Source organism: Lissotriton vulgaris, chromosome 11 (genome assembly GCF_964263255.1).
Source record: "Lissotriton vulgaris chromosome 11, aLisVul1.2, whole genome shotgun sequence".
Lineage (NCBI taxonomy): Eukaryota > Metazoa > Chordata > Amphibia > Caudata > Salamandridae > Lissotriton > Lissotriton vulgaris.
The window spans coordinates 198,501,849-198,521,469 of NC_141699.1; the positions used below are offsets into that span (position 1 = coordinate 198,501,849).

The 19,621-nt window shown below is 48.8% G+C and overlaps 1 protein-coding gene across 2 annotated transcripts in view; it reads left to right on the top strand.

Moving 5' to 3' along the window:
- Positions 1–19,621, top strand: part of ACACB (acetyl-CoA carboxylase beta) — a 1,895,698-nt gene that overhangs the window by 1,441,869 nt on the left and 434,208 nt on the right. For both annotated transcript variants that reach the window (XM_086943101.1, XM_086943102.1), the window contains one exon: positions 5,571–5,667. In XM_086943101.1, coding sequence (XP_086799227.1) covers positions 5,571–5,667 — 97 coding nt within the window. The remainder of the gene's footprint in view (positions 1–5,570; positions 5,668–19,621) is intronic.

The window sequence follows — 19,621 nt, forward strand, 5'->3', positions numbered from 1 at the left end:
GGAATCCTCGTAGACGGACCAGGAGCCGGAAGAAAAGATGCTGGCCGGTGACCAGTGAAGAAAGTTCAGTCGGATCCAAGCCTGGATCTTGAAGATAGATGACACCTGAAAGCAGAGGGGACCAAGTTCGAGACTACTAGCCAGTAGTCAGTGGGCACCAGGAGGGCACCGGATGGTAGCCACCTCGACAAGGTGGGTGGGTGACGCTGTAGCTCGAAGATCTCACGGACCAGGAGGCGTTGTCGGCGACCAGGATGGAGGATCGAGCTGTCCCACGAAGATAGAAGCTGTCGGCGTCGCTGGACCCAGGATTGGGCAACAAAGCCTTGGCAAATTCAAGCCCACGCGGTGGACCTAAAATGGCGTCTGGAGTGGACCAGGAGGGTCCGGGGTGCCTCTCTCGAAGAAGGAAGCAAGGGCCAGCCTGGAGCAACCAGACCAGCAGAAGAGATGTCGTCGGGCGTCGTTCAGAAGGCCACAAGCCAGCCGGCTAGTAGCCAAACAACGCGGTGCACAGCAAACAGCAGAAGGGCCCCACGCCGATCGTGGAGATGCAGGGAGGCTGATCTTGGGTGCTGGAGCTGCGCAGGGTTGGGGCTTCTCGGACCCCAAAGCACTCACCAGTGGAAGACTCGGTGGGCTTGCAATAAAGATGTCGTGCAGTCTTGGCGATCGTCGGTCCCTTGAGGTCTCGTCGCACTCACGGTTCTCAGCTTTGCTGTAGAGGTGAGTAGAGGTCAGAGGTGCCAGGGAAGCCGGGTCTCGTCGTGCTGGGTCGTCGGATTCGTGATGAGGGACTTGCAGCAGACCGCAGTGTTCTTTAGGATGGTGCCTGCGGATGCAGGGTGACTACTCCTTAGCCACAAGGGAGAATCTTGAAGAAGAAATCGTGAAGTCCTTTCGAAGAAAGTGGTATCTTGATTCCAAAGATGATCTAATTTTAACAGGGGGCCCGCTCCCATCTTTATACTAAAAAAGGGGGCTGACCCGGTGACTAGGTCCTGCCTATGGGTGGGACTAGGTGGGGGGTGGTTACACCCCTCAGCCCTGCCGGACTTCCCCAGGCCAGGGGCTGGTGTGCCCCTGGAACTGGTTCAGACCGGCCTATGCGTAGTGAGCACCGGGGTGCCACTCAGCAGTCACCTTCCTGTAAAGCCCTGCCTACCCAGGATACACAAAACCATGTCTGGGACGGTGCTAGCACCGCCCCTGACAGGAAACCCTTTGTCCAGGCTCCCCTCACTGGAAGGACTCCCAGCTGCAGGGGGTCAGACTCGTGTCTGTGGTGGCAGCATCCATTTTGTGGAGCTGAGGCTTCAGTTAACTTTAACCGGGGTTCACAGTTACATACATGTCGTGTCCCTCTAGAAGGGTGGAATGCTAACCCCGTCGCCAGAATTGGCGAGGGGTTAGTATTCCAATTCGTATGACACCTTACTCGACATGTTTTGATAAAGCAATACCAAAGATAGCATTTAACCGCGAGGATTATAATGCACTTAAGAGTATATGGTATGCGATATCATGGAACAGCTATTAGGACTTGATTCCGCAAGCTGCAGACAGGCTCAGCTCATGCCAGAGCACCATCTCACACGATTCCAAGCACTCTGCCTTCAGGATTGTCAAGGCCTGCCATAGGAGTGACTGATAGGAATCTGTGTGTCCATTTTAGGGTTAGGTATAGGTATACTACACCTACAGCAAAGGGTGATTACACGACTTTGCCCCAGCTGTCATGCAGCCAGTTGTGTCAAATTTAGGAGGCCAGCCAGGGGTGGCACAATACGTGCTGCAGCCCCTGGCAGCCCTGGGTACACCTATGCCCTGAGTTACAGGGTCTGATAAGGTGGCCCAGTACCAATTGGTAGATGCACCTAGGGTACATGAGGTAATTTAGAAAGAGAACAGCCAGGCTGTGGGTCTGATTGGCAGGCCCACAGCCAGAGAAAGTCGTAAACCAGTGAAACAAAAGCAAAAAATCTGGGTGATCATAGGATTGCAGACCCTACTCTCCTACAGTCATCAGTTCTGCGCGTTGGAATTTCCAAGGCGGCACTCGCTCGGAGACGCTTTTCATCGCGAGTGGAGTTGCAGCTTTTTGTACGCCTTTCCGTCTATACCACTTCTGCCCAGAGTGCTGAAGAAGATCAAACGCGACCGGGCCCAAGTCATCCTTGTGGCTCCGGACTGGGCACGAAGGTTTTGGTATCCCGATCTACTCTGTCAGTCGATCCCCTGGTTCGTCTGCCTCATCAGGAGGACCTTCTGTCGCAGTAGCAGGGGACGGTCCTTCACCCGAACCTGTCCAGTCTCCACCTCCATGCTTGGAGATTGAGCGGCGACAGTTGAGGCCATTTGACTTGCTTCCTGAAGTCTGTAATATCATTCTGGCGGCCAGGCGGCCCTCCACAAAGTCGGTATACGCCTGCAGGTGGAACAGATTTGTGGCATAGTGCACAGCAAAGGCTGTGGAATCCTCTCTCTGCCCCTCTTTCTGAGGTTCCTCTTTTCCTTCGTTCTCTTGCCCAGCAGGGCTCTGCTCTGGGCACTACCAAGGGCTACCTTTCTGCCCTTTCAGCCTTTCTAAGGCTGCCTGATCAACCATCTTTATTCAAGTCCCCTATTGTAACTCGTTTTCTGAAGGGCATCACACACACGTTTCCACCTGTTCCATTCGTGATGCCTCAGTGGGACTTGAACCTGGTTCTTACTTATCTGATGTGCGCTCCCTTTGAGCCACTTCACAACTGTCCTCTCCGCCTTCTTACTCTGAAGACTACTTTCCTGGTTGCCATCACCTCTGCCAGGAGAGAGTGAGCTCCAGGCTCTTTCCTCCAAACCTCCTTTCCTTTCTGTCCATCCGGACAAGGTTGTGTTGCGGACTAGACCCTCTTTCCTGCCCAAGGTTGTCACGGCCTTCCACATCGGGCAGTCTATCACCTTGCCCACCTTCTTTCCGCCTCCGCATCCCTCAAAAGAGGAAGAGCGGCTCCACCGTCTGGACCCAAAACGTGCGCTCTCATTTTATCTCAATCACACTCGCCAGTCCTGGGTGGATGACCAACTCTTTGTTGGTTACGAGGGTGCTAAGAAGGGACAGGCGGTACACAAGCGGACCATCTCTCGTGGGTCGTGTTGTGTATCAAGGCATGCTACACCTTGGCTAAGATTGAACCTCCTGTTGGACTGAGGGCCCATTCCACTCGGGCCACGGCGGCTACTACTGCCCTGGGTCGGGGAGTCCCCTTGCAGGACATTTGTCAGGCAGCTACGTCGACCTCGCTGCACACATTCGCAAGACACTCCTGCCTGGACAGTCAAGTCCGGAGGGATGGCTTCTTTGGCAGTTCCGTCCTCCAGGACTTTCTGGTGTGATTATTGGTTCGCAGACCCACCACCTGGGTTGGTATTGCTGGGGTATCTATTCTAAGGTAATGAATCTAATACTAACCTGTTTCTTTCAGATGAACAAGTTACTTACCTTTGGTAACGATATATCTGTAAAAAACAGTAGTTAGTATTAGATTCCTTACCGCCCCACCCATCCTCCCCGTTCTGCGAACCGATATCTAGGGTTAAGGTCATCTCCTTTCAGGGCCCTAGTTTCAATGGCACCAGTGTTGGTTTTTAACATGGCTTTGCGTTTCTGGCACGGAAAAGCTGTCTCTTAAAAATGACGTCAGCGCGCGGAGCGCGTCTAAGTTCTCCAACGACGTCATCACGGCGCCCACGACGCCGACGACGGACGCAGACGACGCCTGCCGACGTGCAAGGGTACTGCTATGCAAAAATTTCCGGATCCAGTCTGACGCCTGGGGATATTCTAAGGTAAGGAAACTAATACTAACTACTGTTTCTTACAGATATATCCTTACCGAAGGTAAGTAACTTGTTCTACAGCAGTGCATCAGAGTTCACTGTGCACCGGCATGGTCTCACCCTGAGACTTTGACATCAGTCCTTATCACAACAGAGCACTCCACAGCATTCGCGCATCAGCTGTCAGGCACAGGTTAGCTGAGCTCACGGTGAAATGGATCCAAATAGAAGCTCGCGAGTGGTGCGCGCGCCACAGCCAGATGTGCTTTCAATTTTTGCGCCCGTGTCTGGGCACAGATAATTGAAATGAAGTGATGGCCTAATGGTGTCTATTACGCGCACCAAGCGCGTAATAGACACCTATAGGCCATGGGCGGAGCAATGCGCCCGCCTTTGGCCAATTGCGTGCATTCTTTCATTAAAAGACGCAGGCTAAGGCCAATGGGGTAGCTGAAAAGGAAACGCACGCGCACGAGTGTGTGCGATTCCAGGTCAGCTTGAAAACCCCGTTTTTCACATATTAGAGGTCTTGCGACCTGCGCATGCACTGCTGCGCAGCGCAACGCAGGTCGTGAGACCTAAAAACCTCTATGGCATATTTTAATGTAGTGGATACACTTCTCATTATATTTTGTTGAGTGTTATGGGCCACGGGGTCACTTGTTGCGGCGATATGGTTGCTTTACGCATCTCCTTCTCGCTCCCAACCAGAGCGAGCATTTGATTGCTGCATTAGTTTCATTTTGTTTATTCCCATAGTACATTGTTTCCAGTTTGGACTTGCAGGGCTGTTTGCCTTCATTGGTCCATATTGCAATATTCTTTCCTATGTTTTTCCGCAGACCCTCCACCTGGGATTTATTGTTTCAGTATTTATTTTGAGGTGAAGAATCTGCAGGCAGAAGTACCCGTCAGAATAAAAAGATACTTTTCTTCGATAATGTTGTTTCAAGGGGTTATTATGTCTACCTGTAGATTCCTCACTTGCCTCCCTAGTCTGAGGAGTATTGTGTATTTAATAGTTTTCCAAGGTTCATCACCTCAGTTGATATCCTGAACATCTAAAATGAAACTTGCTGTCCTGCACTTAAGGTGGCCAATACTTGTCCAAACCGTGTATGGTTTACCTCTTCTAATATTGATAAACAGGTTTCCTAAATTGGTTTGTGCCATTTCATGTCACATTTATTGGGAGAGATCTGAATTTGTAGAGGAGAGTTTGATTGGTAGATCTCCTCCTTAGAGCATGTAGTGGAATTTGTAGAGAGAGGTAAGTATCAATTGTAACTAACATAAGGAAAGATGCATATTGTTTTCATTTGATGAAATACATGTAACTTTGTGGACATTGAGATTAGAAGATTTAAAAAATTGTACGCTGCCAAAAATCTGACAATCTATTGATATAGATAGCTAACATTTTCTGATTGTGATCCTACTTCACTTATACAGTAAGGAGTACTGACAGCATCCCTAAATGAACTTCTGTGTATGATCAACACTGTGGTTTTTGGACAACTAAATGAGAATACAGTTGAGGGACACATTTGTAACTTTGGTTGTGTGGAGTGTGATAACTATTTTGCTTTTTTTTAATATTAAATATCTGGTCATTTACAAAAAGTGCAAATGAGACCTACTTGAAATGGAATCTGAAGCACCAAATTAGCTACTGATTGGTATTTGTATTTAATTCTTACTTTGCCTTAAATTATCTGTATTCTGTGTGTGTTACCGCTTATGTGTAGGTTAGGAGGCATACCTGTTGGTGTGATAGCTGTGGAGACCCGATCTGTGGAAATGGTAATACCTGCTGATCCAGCCAATCTTGATTCAGAAGCAAAGGTATGTTGCCAGAGTATGATCGTAAGAAAGCTCTTAATAAGATCGTCTATTGCACATTCTTTATATTTGAGAAAGTAAGTATTTTCACTTGCCTCTTGTAAGCTCGACATATGTTAACATTGTTTTTACTTTCCTATTTCTGTAAATCATTGCTTTGATTTGCTTAAATTATGTATTTTATTTTGTTTCTTTGAGCTGTGCCTGGATCAACTCAGTTGATTTTTCAGCGCTTTGAGAATGATGATAACAGTCTATTTCCCTGCTCCAGCCAAAGATGATTCTGCTTGTAGCTGCATCCATTATAGCTTAGTTCCAATTAAGCCATTGCTGACATCCAAAAATCAAGGTTGGTGCATAAGTAGGAGATTTAGGAAGAGGTTGATGAGAGGAATATAGTATGAATGAATGGAGGCTGTATAAAATAAAACAGATAAAGCAATAATGCTTTAGTACATGAATGTACCACGGCAATGTGTAGGTTGTGGTAGGCCCAGTGTCACAATAGACGTTTTACCTAATTAGTTAAATGTTTCTGAAATTGTCATGGATACTTCTATCTGCAAATACCTCACATTGTGAATTTTCCTAAGCCATCAGACTGGATTAAGTTCTCCTGCATTCCGGTGGGTGACGTCGTACAAGAAATCTGCTCCACTCTGGAAGCAATGAATGGAGACCAATGTAAGCGCCATCCATGCACGCTGTCATCAGTTCCTTTCTTTCCACACCTCCAGATACAGATCTGGAGCGGCCCCTTGGTCTTTTGCAACAGGTACAGCATGCAAGGACCTGTCGCAAACAGATGTCTGTGACAGACCCTCACGAAGTCTGTTTGTGGTGCATGGGGTCAGACCATGACTCCAATACCTGCGATGACTGCCCCCCGATTAACCGGAAGGCCATTCAGGACTGTGATGCCAATCTTTACAATCTTTAAGCACAAGAATACTCCATGATGCAATGGAAAAGAGGATTGCATTCCCAAAATTGTTCCAGCAGCAGATTGTCATTATGACGGAAGTCTTCAGGTAAGTCCAAGAAAAAGCACAATATGTCAAATGGGGAATCAGACTCTTCCTGCCACTCTTAGACTCAAGTGAGGGTGCAAGGGCGTCAACATGCCATCCAGTCTTACAATCTTCATCAGAGCAGATTCAGTTTGGCACCCTGTATTCCCAGGTGTCTCTGCAATGTTGCAGCAAGTCAAGGCTTTCAGTGAGGTCATGCTGTGTATATTTGGTACTTTAACACCTCCCTCTGGAATGCGTGTGGGCCAAAGCATCCACAGGGTTCTCCAGTTGGACTGCCACTGGCAGTTCTGCCCTCAGTACAGTCTTTCCCCCTGGACCCACATCAGGTTCAGCACCGGTTCCAGTGCCAACTTAAGTTGAACTGGTTTGTTGCATTTTTATAATAATAGTAACACTGTATCTGATAGAGACTTCTAGCTGTATATTCCTTACCTTTGATTTTCAGAGGAGTCAGGCTGGATCCGGAAAATTTTCCTGAGCCAGGTGGCTTCATTCGGCTCTGCGTGATGTCGTCGGCGCCGATTGTGACTTCGAGATGCCTATATAGGCGCCACCCAGGCGCGCAGACGCCAGTTCTTTTCTTTCCGCACCATTTACGCGCAGATCTGGGAAGAGCTACCCCTCTGCTTCTTTTTGGCAGGCTTTTTCTCGACTTTTGTCAAAATGTTTGTGATACGACTGCGTGTGCGAGGGATGTCTGGTAGAAAGACCGTTCTAAACCTTGAGGGACTTGTTCCCACATGAGGTCGGTCACCGATCCCCTCTGCGTATGTCTGTGGTGTCTTTAACGTGACCACGATTCAAAGTCGTGTTCAGACTATCGAGCGATGGCCCCAAAGACCTTGAGGGAGCGAGCAATCAAGTTGCTCGCGGCCCGGCAGTCGACACCGTCAAGCGAGACTCCGAGGAGGTCACGGTCCCATTCAAGGAAGAGGAGGTCGCGGGACTGCTCAGGGAGCTCTAAGTCTTCTTCCTCCCATTCGAGGTCATCTGGACACTCAGGGAAGAGGCACAAGAAGAAGTGCAAGCGGACTTCGTCTTCACCTCAGTTGGCGTCCGTCGTCGATAAAGGGAAGGCGCACCAACGCTCTTGGCACGGTTCTGCGGAGCCGGAGCCGACTCCGGGCCCCCTCTCCCCCTTTTCAGGAGCCGGAGCGACTCCCGCTAAAAAATAAAAGAGTTTTAGGAGGCCATGTGCTGAGTATTTGAGTGGAACAACCGCGCTGGTGAGCCCTCTGGCTCCTCGGGTCGGATGGGGCCCTATCGGGTCTGACGCCGTTGGTTCCGGCCACAGCACCGGTAGGGCCTAAGGGATCTGATCCCAGATCCTGGTCGACACCGGTCATATCAATGCAACCTCCCCTGGCGTCGCGTCCGAACTCGGTGCCTGTGACATCGCCAATGCCTTTTGGCGGTGCAAGCCCCATCTTCATCCCTGACGACACGGAGCCGGAACAGCGTCGAGCAATGCTGACAAAACCCAGGTGTATTATGTTATCGCCTGAGTACTTTGTGGACGTGCTGGGCTCAGGAGAGGAATGTGAGGAGTCTGGAGACCCACTAGAGAACCAGGATGTCTCTGAGGAGACAATGGACTGGTATGGAGAACTTGGGGAAGGCAGTGGTCTGGATACTTCCCCAGACACTGGCATGCTCTCTCCACATAAAGTGGCTATGGAGGATGGGGCATCCTATTCCATGGTTGGTAAGAGGGCAGCCTAGATACTGGCATTGCAGTCGGTGAATACCGCATACTTATTGGGCTGTTTCTCCCACTCTCTTTGGGAGACTGTTGCGCAGGTGCTGCCACAAGTCCCGGAGGAGGCCTGGGCTGTGCTCTCCCAAGCTGTCAAGGACGGGATGGATGCAGCAAAATTCGCCATACGGTATGGATTAGATACGACTGTTTCGCTGGGCAGGTCGATTTCAACGACGGTGGCCTTGAGGCGCCATGTCTGGCTACATACAACTGGCTTCTCGGGGGTGTCCAAGCCAATTTGATGGACATGCTCTTTGATGGAACCGACTTTTTGGGGGAAATGGCAGACTCTGCCCTGGTCAGGTTCAAGGACTCTCGAGCTACGGCCAGATCCTTGGGCCTCTCCTCCACACCTCATGGCCAGTCTTTCTTTCCAACTGCGTCAGCCCTATCCTAACCGCCGTCCTGCTCAACCTACCCAAGCTGCACGTGGACACTGAACATTCCATCCTAGGAATGGAGGCCAGAAGCCGTCTGCCACATTGCCCCCAGAAGCCACAGCCTCCAAGCACTCCTAGGCTGTTTCTGCAGGACCACACTACGCCAGTGGGTGGGAGAATTCGTCATTATCTCCCAACCCTAGATCTATAACATCAATCTGAAAGAGACACGTTAGTGATAGATTCCTTACCTTAGAATATCCCCAGGTGTCAGACTGGATCCGGAAAGTTTTGCTAGCAGTACCCCTGCGCGTCAGTAGGTGGTGTTGTGCGGCTCTGCTGAGATGACGTCACAGAGACTACTGAGGCACCACCTATTCACGCTGACGTCAGTTCTTTCTTTTTCCGGGCCAGTAAGCTCAGATCCGGTTAGAGCACGTACCCTACTTTTTGACTACCTTTTTTTGGACTTTTTGTCTCTTGTTGGTCTTCTCTAGTGCATATGGATGCCTGGTTTTAAGTCCTGTGGGGCCTGCCGTCGCAATATGTCGGTGGCGGACCCCCACGACATTTGTCTCTACTGCCTGGAGCGCGACCACGACTCCCGGTCCTGTCTGGACTGTCGGGCCATGGCCTGAAGGCCTTGAGGGAGTGGTGCCGGAAATTGGTTGAAGTTCAGCACTCGTCCCAACGCCGCTCGTGGTCCAGGGGCCGCTCTCGTGAACGCTAGCAGGGCCACCATCATTGCTTCTCGGCTCCAAGACTTCACCCTCGGATTCGGGTAAGAGACGACACAAAGAAGTCGAAGAAGCGTTGCCGCTCTCCTACGTCCCTCCGTCTGTCCTCGGATGCAGATGAGAGGGACAGGGGTTCCGCCCCCGCTGCTTCTTCGGAGCCTGGGAGTCCCACAGCCTACCCCCGGGTCCGTCGGCGACTCCCACACAAGTGCAAGAGTTTCTTGCTGCCATGGACCGCCTGTTTAGGCCTCGGCTCCCGTTGGTGCGCCTTTGGACCCCGCGGTCTCGTGTCAGGAACCTGCTTGGCCATCAACACCACCGGCGGCTCCGCCCCAGCGCCGCCGGCCCCGGCACCGCAGGATCCAGCGCAGTTGGCTCAGGCCCCGGTGCCAAGAGGTCCTACACTACCGGCTCTGGGCTCAGCGCCGCCTGTAGCGCCGCAGTGGATGCCGTTAGTTCCGCCTCTGGCCCGGTTCCCGGACAATTTTGTCCAAGCTTGGGCTCCGAATTGGGACATGGCGCCGGTTCGGCCCCGGCTGGCGCCGTTCCCGACGCCGTGTGCTGCTCCCCCGGACCCTGCCCTGCCGCCGCGGTCTGCGCCACACACGGCGGAGGCTGAGGACGACTGGGAGGGGTCCGAGGACCCTCTCGCTCGTCAGTGCGTCTCCGAGCAGGAATGGACGGACGACTTGGAGGAGGCCGGCGGCCTCAACGTCTCCTCTGACCCGGGGTTTGCCTCTCCCCCGTCGACTATGGAGGAAGGTGCCTCGTACACAGTGTGCTCCGTTGGGCGCCTGAGGTCCTTAACCTTGATCTCCCTACGGTGGCCTTGAAAACTAATCTCCTCACTGAAGTGCTCCAGTCGGCGTCCACTTCATCATAGCCACAGTTGCTGTTCAATGACGCCCTCACTGATGTCTTGTTGGGCACTTGGTCGCGGCCGGCCACAGGGGCGCCTGTCTTTCTGACCACAGCACCACCAAGACCTCCAGGACACAGAAATAGACTTATTGAGCACTACCCCCTCAGGCCAAATTTCAGAAGGACATCAAATAAACTCAACGCCAAAGCGTTCCAACAGTGAGCGCGAGGAAACTTGAGATAACACGAGGAGACCTAAAGCCATCAGTGCAGGAAAAAATCTACTCTCCCAATGGAAGACTGGGTAAAACTGGTCAATACATACATCCTGGAAATAAGAGACAAACCGCTCCTTACTGAGGAGTCTGCCACAAAACAGAACATAGAGGAAACACCAACAGAACAGAATAAGTTATGGGAGTCCCTATTAAATACTATGTAACTATCTACAAATGCTATGGAATACCACTCGGATAATATGGATATCCAGCTAGCGCTTCTCAATTGCTTAGCAACAAACGTTGCAAGCATCAACAACAAACTCTTGGAACTGAACAATTTGATCAAGAGAGTTTATTCCGAAACAACAATAAACCCCCCAAGTTGCGCACAAAATTGTCATGTTACCAACAGTAATGCGAGATCTCCTAATTAAAATAAAGGAAGTAAATAACATCAAAAACAACAATGGAATTCAAAAAGACGATCCTAAAAGAAAAGGAAGAGGAGAGGGTAGTACTCCAGGGAAGGAACCTAACAAGAATCTGTCCAAAGAGTTATTGTACTACCCCAAATTAATTAAGGGTAGTAAGCACACAAACGCATTGCCCGAAGAAGGAAAAATGAGAACCTCAGACAAGAAAAAAGTGTAGATACGCCGCAAACACCAATACAACAAGGAAGTACTGAGGTGTGGAAATGTCAGGGACCGAATCAAAAAGAACTCAAGGGAAATCACCTAAAAGATGAGCAGCACTTGCGCAGCCCCATTGAGCCATCAAGTAAGCCCGAAGACGACAACACACAGATATTCAAAAAGCAATCCTCGAAACGACGACGCAAAATGAGAAGAAAAGGGAGGAATAAAACAACCTCCATTCAGACTTTCTTCCATCCGATGGGCAAGTACCCAAAGGGATCTCTAGAACATAGCAGCGTCAATGAACCTACATATCAACAAGAGAAAACAACTACATCTAACGATCCTTCACAAGGGGGTCCTGAAGATAAAGAAAGGCCACCCTTCTGTGAAAGCCAAGTGACCCTAACGGAAAGTGAGCCGAACAAATTGAACATCTCCCGGCAACTGCTCAGGGTAAAGTAAAGGATGAAAAAACGACGAGTAGCAACTACAAAGAGGAAGTCGGGAAAAAAGTCTGGACAGATAATACAATTCAAACAATAAAAACCCCAACTGCCCAAGCTAGATCGGGCTCGGCAAAGACAAAAAATACAAAAACAAAAACGATAACGCAGGATCCTATAGTGGAAATAGCTGCAAAAGGGCAGGCAGACAAGGCTAACCCCATCTTCATACGGGAATACGGAAATGAGGCCGGCTCCCACCCCCAGCCACTTAGATACCCTCAAGAGTGGGAAACACAGCCAAGAAGTGAAACACCCCATGAAACCACAGGGCGGAAAGAATCAGAAACAATCTTGTTTATCCCAGAGTTTAAATCCAAAGGCCAGGGTGACATCCTAAATAGAGGCAACATTCTCCGGCTGCTAACCTCTATTAACAACCTAGCTGGCGTTGTCACTCAAGATCTGGACTCTGTAGAATTCGTGCGTCTCAATCACCTATCCGAGCAAGAAATATCAAAAACCACTTGGACGACAGGGGAGAAAGTGGAGAAGATTCTAAAAGAGAAGTGCCAACTAGAAGCATGAGGGATCCGTATAAAACCACAGTACAATGTTGGCTACCCAGAACCACTACTCCAAAAAGACAAAGAACATAACTGGGACCCCTTCAAAAGAATTAGGACCGGCGGATCTACGAAATTTCTGCTGAAAGGGGCTCGGAGCACCACAGTAGAAGCTAGGCACAGTGCTAGCCCACGTAATCGGGGAAATAATGAGAACATAACATCAGAAGACTGGTCCTGGCTAGCAAAAACGGTCAATAACAGGCGCACCGACCCATGACAGGCCATTAAACAAGGAGAAGATACTCCGCAACAAAAAATCTGCTCCTGGAATATAAATGGACTAGAGTCAAAAATCATGCTTACAGAACTACTAACGTACTTTCAACAGTAGGACCTAATCCTACTTCAAGAAACTTGGGTGGCAGAACCTCTCCACCTTCAAGGCTACAAGCCATATCACCTACCAGCTAGTAGAAGCTCAACATATGGACATCTGAAAGGTGGTTTAACCACGTACGCCTCAATAAAAACAGTAAGCTCATCTAAAGAACTGACGATGAAATACACAACTTATAATGGGATCAATGCAATTTAGATGGAAATAGCAGGACCCAAGAAAATTAAACAACAAGTGGTATTGGTAAATACATATATTCACCCCAGAGAGAAAAAAATAGGTGCAAAATCCCTAGTGTCAGAATTGACGATTATCAGGACAGCAGCATCGACACCACATTACATCATCTTAGGTGACTTCAACATGTCCCTCTCCGGGAAAAACGGTATTGATAACTCAGCAGAAGAACAACTACTTGAATGTGGGTTCTCACTGCTGGATAAAAGTAAGTGGGGTAAACAAACCATGGTATCTCAAACCCTACTGATGGAACTAACTAGTCTAGGGCTGATAGCATTAAACGGCAGACTCCCGGGTGATTGCCCCCAAATGGCAACCTATCACAACATGGTGGCAAGCTCAGCAATAGATTATACCTTTATATCTCTTTCACTCCTCAATCTAGTAAGCGGGTTTAAGATTAGAATAATGGACTGTAGCGATCATTTGCCACAAGAGCTTAAACTGGAGGTTTAGGGTACAGCGCAAACCTTCTTAACTGAACATCAGGATTTAACAGTAACCTCAAACCAAAAGAGAATAAAGTACAAAATAATGGATCTGAAAAAATTCGAGGAGATGGCAAAAAATTGCTGGGAAGATAATAGAATGAATGAAGGAGATAACATCAAGGCCTGGGAGAACTTCTTAGAAAACCTTAGCTCAGCTAATGCTAAATTAAACACAGGAGTAGCCGTAAGCGGAACTAAGAACCTTCAAAGTCTACCCATTGGAGACGAGAGCAAACAAAGAAAGAACGCTCCAACAAATCAAGCCCATGACCTGAGGCAAATAAAAAGGGAAATCAACAGAGTAATTCGCAAATTGCATCAGAGAGGCCCGACATCAGCTTACAGGTAGAACTAAGGAAGCTAAAGTGCAGAAAGAACAAAACTGCTTGGCTAATAAAGCATGAATCTACAGAGAAGACATGGGCCAAACTGTTAAACGACGTCAAATGTAATAACATCTCGAGATTCTGGCGCACAGTGAACAACCTAGACAATCCAAGGGCTTATGAAATAAACTCACAGATAACAGAAGAAGATTGGGTAAAGTACCTGCAGCACCATTTTAACAAAAATGCAGACTAAATTAACCAAGTCACCACGGCCTTCAATTGCGATCTCCAATCACAAAAGAACTTAGGAGAAGAGAATCTCATGTTATTTACAATCAAACAGATCAAAAATCGAATTTCTAAGGGCAAGAAAGAGGATGCTCCGGGGTCCAACGGAATTCCTCCAAGTCTATACAAACAAGACCCAGACTATTGGGCCGAACACCTCGTCCCCTCTTTAAAAACATCCTGGGTGAGGGAGAATCCCAAACTCCTGGAAAGGATCTATTATTTCCCCTATTTTCAAAATAGTCAGTAAAAGTCCAACAAAGAATTACAGGTTAATAGCCCCAATTGACATAGATGCAAAATATTTTGCAGGTCTATTACTGGAAGAACTCACCGAATGGGTATCAACGAGAGGATTAATTCCTATTAACCAAACAGGCTTTCAAAGAAGTACAGGGACAACGACTAACATTCTTGCTCTCTCTTTATTAATTGACGCCTCAGTAAAAATCAAGAAGGCACTATTTGTCTGTTTTATTGACTATACGTCTGCTTTCGATAGCATCAACAGGGGCAAACTCTGGGCCAAGCTATCAGGCTGGAAAATCAACCCACAACTTTTGAACCAACTAATTGCACTGCATTCCGACACCTGGATCCAAATAAAACTAGATACTGGTAACATCCTTTCGAGGAAAATAACGACCACCAAGGGGCTGACCCGACCCTGTTCAACCTCTTCCTGTCCGATCTTTCAGCAGAGCTAGTCAACTGCATCCACCATGCCTCAAATCTAGGAGGCCTAACAATATCAAACTTATTGTATGCAGACGATTTAATACTGACCAGTCGAACTCCAGTTGGCCTTCAGCACCTTATAAATACTACAAGCAACTTTTCGGACAGAAATGGGCTAACGATAAACTTGGAGAAGTCAAAAGTGATGATCTTGAATCATAGGAAATTTGGGCATCCTCGTTGGGAACTTCAGGGCAAATTGTTGGAGGTGGTCGATGAGTACAAATATCTGGGTATCACTTTTTACAGAAAGGGTTCCTTTGGACAACACAAAGCAACTATTAGAACAAGAGGGACTGCACTGGCAGTAGCACTAAAAAGAATGAAGCAAAAAATAACAGGCCCTAATCTATCACCTCTTCTAGAAGTCTTTCAAGCAAAATTGCTTCCTACCATCACCTACGGAAGTGCATGCATGAGAGGAAGAGACGAAACAGTACTGGATAAAGCAGTGTCGAAATCACTTTGATGAATTTTTAATCTACCTCAATACATTTCTCAAGCCCAGCTAAGACTAGAATTTGGCCTCCAAAAACAGCAAGTAGCACGGAAGGGGGCTTTCGCAAAGTGCTGGTACAAAATAAAAGGAGCAGAGAACGCTTCTATGAACTCATACTTCTGGAAAGAGATGAACAAAGACAATCCAGCGCGGGCTATCTTCAATCGGCAACAAAGTATCTAGCCTTTAAACCTTTAAACAATTAGTAAACAAAACAATAAAGTTATTGTCTTTGGAAGAAGACAAATCTACCCTATCCAAAAGGGCACACAGGTAGTTTGTCATTCAGAGTCACACAAGGGCCGCGCCGCAAACCTACTTAGGAACAGGATTCTCAAAGATTGCGAAGGAATCAAATCTGAAACTGAGGATGAGTGTTTTACCGGTCAACCAGCACCTTCCCCCTTGGCAGAGGTCAGACACAACCACAAACTGTAAAATCTGCGGCAAATCCAAATACGATATCCTCCATTTGTTGTGCAGTTGCAGAGGCTTAGACAAAGAGCGCAAACTGCTATTAAAACCAGCCTAGAACGTGAGAGGGATCCGAACCTGCATTAAAAGCCTGCTTTGATGGAAGAGACATCCAATTAGCTTGCAGATTGGTGAAATTTGTTAATATTGCAAAAGCCATGTCAAATGTAACTGTAATATAACAGATCAAGCACAGAGATATGGTTTTAAAAGGCAGAAGCTACAACTCTCAAACAGCGGTTCTAATTGGAAATCATAATCCGATACCAACGGAGTACAATGCGGGGCACTGCACTACGGACATAGACAATAATTATAATAGTTAAATCCGGATTTTTTTATCTGCTTTTACCCCAGTGAATTGTTGGATAAAACTTGTGATTTATAATGAATTGTTCTAACTGTAATGTATATTGAAGTTCTTTTAACAAATGTATTGGTATATGTGACGTAATTTAAATGTACTATTTTGCAAAGATTGTAATTAATCATGCAATCAAGAATTTTACCTTACCACTCATCCTACGCCCGAGAGCCTGGTCATTCAAGCTTCGACGTCCCAGAGTGCCTTTCCCACCGCGCCGCCAGATAAGGACTCTAAGAAGCTGGAGCAGTTCGCCAAGCGGTTGTTCTCGACGGCCAGCCTGGGGCTGCGTTCGGTGAACACTGCATGTCTATTGGGCCGCAATTCCCACACGGTGTGGGATACCGTTGCTGCGGTGTTGCCTCAGTGTCCTCAGGAGGTCCAGTCTGTGCTATCCCAGGCTGTGGCCGAGGGTATGGACCCTGGCTAAATTCGCCATTTGTTGTAGCTTAGATGCCGCAGATTCTCTCGGTAGGGTAATTTCCACAACTGTGGCACTTAGTCGCGACGCCTGATTGAGATCTACCGTGTTCTCAGCGGATGTCCAGAGCTTGCTCATGGAGATGCCCTTTGATGGCACTCGCCTGTTTGGCGATAAAGCTGACAGTGCACTGGAGCGTTTTAGGGACTCTAGAGCTACAACCAAGTCCTTTGGCCTTTCCGCCACGCACCCGGCCACGTCTACTTTTCACTCCTTTCGTGGCCAGGTAAGGGGTGCCCCTGCCCGTTCGTTCAGTCAAAAGCCTGCGCAGAACCAAACTCAGCACAGCGTGGGAATGGAGGCCGTCGTGGCGGCTCCAAGGGCCTGCGTGAGGGCAAGTCCACCTCCGCCCGCAACATCCGCCTCGAAGCCTTCCTAGACTGAGCTTCGGGGCGCACCCCTGCCAGTGGGTGGCAGCATTCGTTATCACCTTCCTGTGAGAAGTTGGCCTGATATATGATGCTCACTAGTTCTAGTGATCACCTTGTATCAGTCCAAACAACCCTTATGGTGATTGGTTGTAAGTCAACCTTATAGACCAGCTATCCTAGTGGTAGCATGGACAAAGCAGTCTTAGGCTAAACTTTTTTGGCATGTGAAGCCAGCTGTTTTACCACATATAACCCCTTGAATACCAAGTGAAAGGACACCACACAGTTATGAAAATAAACAAGATATTTATTAATAACAAACACCTCTGAACTCTTTATGAGTTCAGAGGGCTAAGCACATGACAAACTCTTAGGAAAAATATGTTTAAGTTGCACAAATTACAATGTTGCCCTAGGGGCACGACAAACCATATACTAAGTAAGTGGAATGTGAAAGTCGATAAAAGGAATGGAGCTGTCCAGAGACTGTAGAATCGCTGGGACCACGCTATACTAACTCTAGGTAGGTAATAGGAGGCCCACGGAACGCGTGTGCAGAGTGTGAACTCACACGCGAGATGCGTAACAGTGTCTATGGACAGTACAGTTCAAGAAAAAGGTGAGTACGGACAATCCTGACTAGGTAGAACTAAAACGACTGTGGATCTGGACACTAGGAGAGCCAAGCTACCCTTGAGCACTGAAATGCTCGTGTTACCTCACCCACGGGCTGCGGGTGCATAGGTGCCAAGTCGTGTCGGGTTCCGGCGTTGAAGTCTATGGAGCCTGGAGAAAAAGATGCTGCAGGCGGTCAGGAGGAAGATGTCCGGTGTGATCCAAGGGTGGATCAGTGAAGAGAAGAACCTGAAAGCAGAGGGGACAATGTTCAAAGTCACTAGCCAGTGACTGGAGTGGAACCAGGAGTGGAACCAGATGTCGTTGTCGCGATCAGGTGAAGGTGGACGCTTGTCTCTGCAGCCACGTGGACCAGGTGGTGTCTTCGACGACCAGGATGGAGGCACGAGCTGTCCCACGCAGGCTCTCGCTGTCGGCGGTGTCGGCTTCGGATTCGGAGTCAACAGGCCTTGGCGAAGGCAACCCACGCTGTGAGTGGAAACGGCATCTGGAGTGGACCAGGAGGGTCCGGGGTGCTCCTCTTTTGGAAGGGAGCAAGGGCCAGTCTGGAGCAACCAGACCAGCAGTGAAGATTTCGCAGTTCGTCGTCTAGGAGGTCACTAGCCAGCCGCAAAGTGACCAGACAATGCGTCGAGCAGCAAACAGGCAGAAGGGCCCCACGCAGATCTCGTGGATGCTGGAGGGCTGGTCTTCGGTGCAGGAGCTGCTCGGGTCGGGGCTTCTCAGTCCCCAAAGCACTTGGACGAGGATGCCTCTGAAGTCGTGCTGGAGCGAAGTGCTGCTTCTTTCAAGATGGCCGGTCCCACGTGTCTCGTCGCACCCACGGATCTCAGCTGTTCTGCAGATGTAGGTAGAGGTCGGAGAGGTCTGGGAATCCGGGTCTCGTCGGGCTCTGAAGTCTGGATCCTTGCAGGAAGACGACAAAGGGAAGCCGCTGGATGCTGATGGTGCCTGCTTGTGCAGGGTGGACACTCCTTGCCCACAAGGGAGATTTCTTCAGTCTTCTGTGGAGCAGAACGTCGAAGTCCAGAGTTTCTTCTTGTAAAGTTGTTCAGGATAATCTAATTTGGAATGGGACCAGCTCCTACCTTTATCCGGCTAAAGGGGGCTGTACTACGACTAGGTCCCTCCTCTGGGTGGGACCAGGAAGGGGGGTGGTTACACCCACTATCCTTTGTCCGGTCTTGCGCCAGCTCTGGGGCTGGAGTGCCCCAGGAACTGGTTTAGACCGGTGTATGCACAGGGACACCTTGTGTGCCCCAGGCATGTCTCATTCCTTTCAGCCCTGTCGTACCTAATACACAAAATCCTGTCTGGGGTGGTGCTAGCACCTCCCAAGGCAGGAAACCCTTTGTCCAAGCTTCCCTCGCTGGAAGGACTCCCAGCAGCAGGAGGTCAGACTTGTGTCTGTGGTGGCAGCATCCATTTTGTGATGCTGAGGCTCGAGTTAACTTTCACCGGGGTTCACAGTTACATACATGTCGTGTCCCTCTAGAAGGGTGGAAAGCTACCCCCGTCGCCAGAATTGACGAGGGGGTAGTATTCCAATTCGTATGACAACTTACTCGACATGTTTTGATAATGCTATACCAAAGTTTGCAATAACCGCGAGGATTATAATGCACTTAAGAGTATATGGTTTAGCGTTATCATGGATACAGCTAAAGGACTTGGTTCCGAAAGCTGCAGACAGGCTCAGCTCATGCTAGAGCACCATCTCACATAATTCCAAGCACTCTGCCTTCAGGATTGATAAGGCCTGCCATAGGAGTGACTGATAGGAGGATATGTGTCCATTTTAGGGTTAGATATAGGAATACTATATCTAAAGCAAAGGGTGATTACACCACCTTGCCCCAGCTGATTGATCAGCCAGTTGTGTCAGATTTGGATGGCCAGCCAGGGGTGGCATAATACATGCTGCAGCCCCTGGTAGGCCCTGGGTGCACCTATGCCCTGGGTACCTAAGGTGCACTGTACAGGGACTGATAAGGTGACTCCGTA